Genomic DNA, 949 nt, shown 5'->3' with positions numbered 1-949 from the left:
GAAAAAACACAACTAAGGCACCAGCAGCCAGCAACCACACCACTCACCCTGCTATGGTATTCCTCCAAGCTGGTCTCATTCGTCAGCAGGTCCGGGTAACCCACAAGCATCATCATATTATCCACCTTCTTGAGGGCCTCCTCGCGTGCTGACCCCATCCACGACGCCGTCGTCAGCATGTTCCTGAAGGCGCCTTTGATGTTCTCGACCACTTCCCTGGCCTGTGGGAGAGTCCTCGGGTGCGTTGGAATGGATGGTGACAGATGCTAAAAGTAAATTACCTGTTTCGTGGGATTTTCACCTTTCTGGACAATGGGGAAGTCGTATTAAGAAAGAAGGGTGCTATAAGGTATTTGAGGAGGATAAGTGATACTGAAAAAAAAATCTCTCATCCTTGTTGATATAAAGCAAGGAAACCCCTACTATCTAAATATAAAAAATAACCACATTCACATTCTATGAGTAGTTACGTTTGCACTCCCTTGGCCCATGGAACAGAGACTGGGCTGTAAAAATAAAAACACTCCACAAAAAATAAACGTATATACAAATAAACCTCCTGTGCATCTGATTCATCATAAAAAATGGACGACAAAAAAAAATAATAAATAAGCAATTGCAAAAAAAAGAAGACTTACCATATGAACAACATTCTCACCAACTCGATTTTTTATATACAAATAACCGACTGCCATATCAAGGATCTTGTTGGTCTTTTGAGCACAGTCGTACCATCTGTAAAACAATATTATACAAGTTACCCCTTTCAACTCTTAACGTTTTCTGTGAACTAAAACTAAATTAGAAAATGTGTTTTTTTGTATGTATCTAAGTATGATATTATGTGTACTTACTTTTTTATTACTATTATTTTACTACTCGTGTTGATGAGAGTGAGAGAATGATATTGACAGTGATATTAGCAGTAACTTTATCTTTCGTCCATTAA

The 949-nt window shown here is 38.6% G+C and overlaps 1 protein-coding gene across 1 annotated transcript in view; it reads right to left on the bottom strand.

Annotated features, from left to right (window-relative positions):
* The window catches only part of LOC119591532 (neprilysin-1-like), a gene marked incomplete in the record, with an annotated part of 13,509 nt that overhangs the window by 7,649 nt on the left and 4,911 nt on the right, over nt 1-949 (bottom strand). The window contains 2 exon segments of the mRNA XM_037940281.1: nt 48-221; nt 639-735. Of these exon segments, the coding sequence (XP_037796209.1) occupies nt 48-221; nt 639-735 (271 nt within the window).

This window comes from Penaeus monodon, chromosome 28 (assembly GCF_015228065.2).
Source record: "Penaeus monodon isolate SGIC_2016 chromosome 28, NSTDA_Pmon_1, whole genome shotgun sequence".
Lineage (NCBI taxonomy): Eukaryota > Metazoa > Arthropoda > Malacostraca > Decapoda > Penaeidae > Penaeus > Penaeus monodon.
The sequence above is the reverse complement of the archived record's forward strand: the minus strand, read 5'-3'. Positions and strand labels throughout refer to the sequence as shown.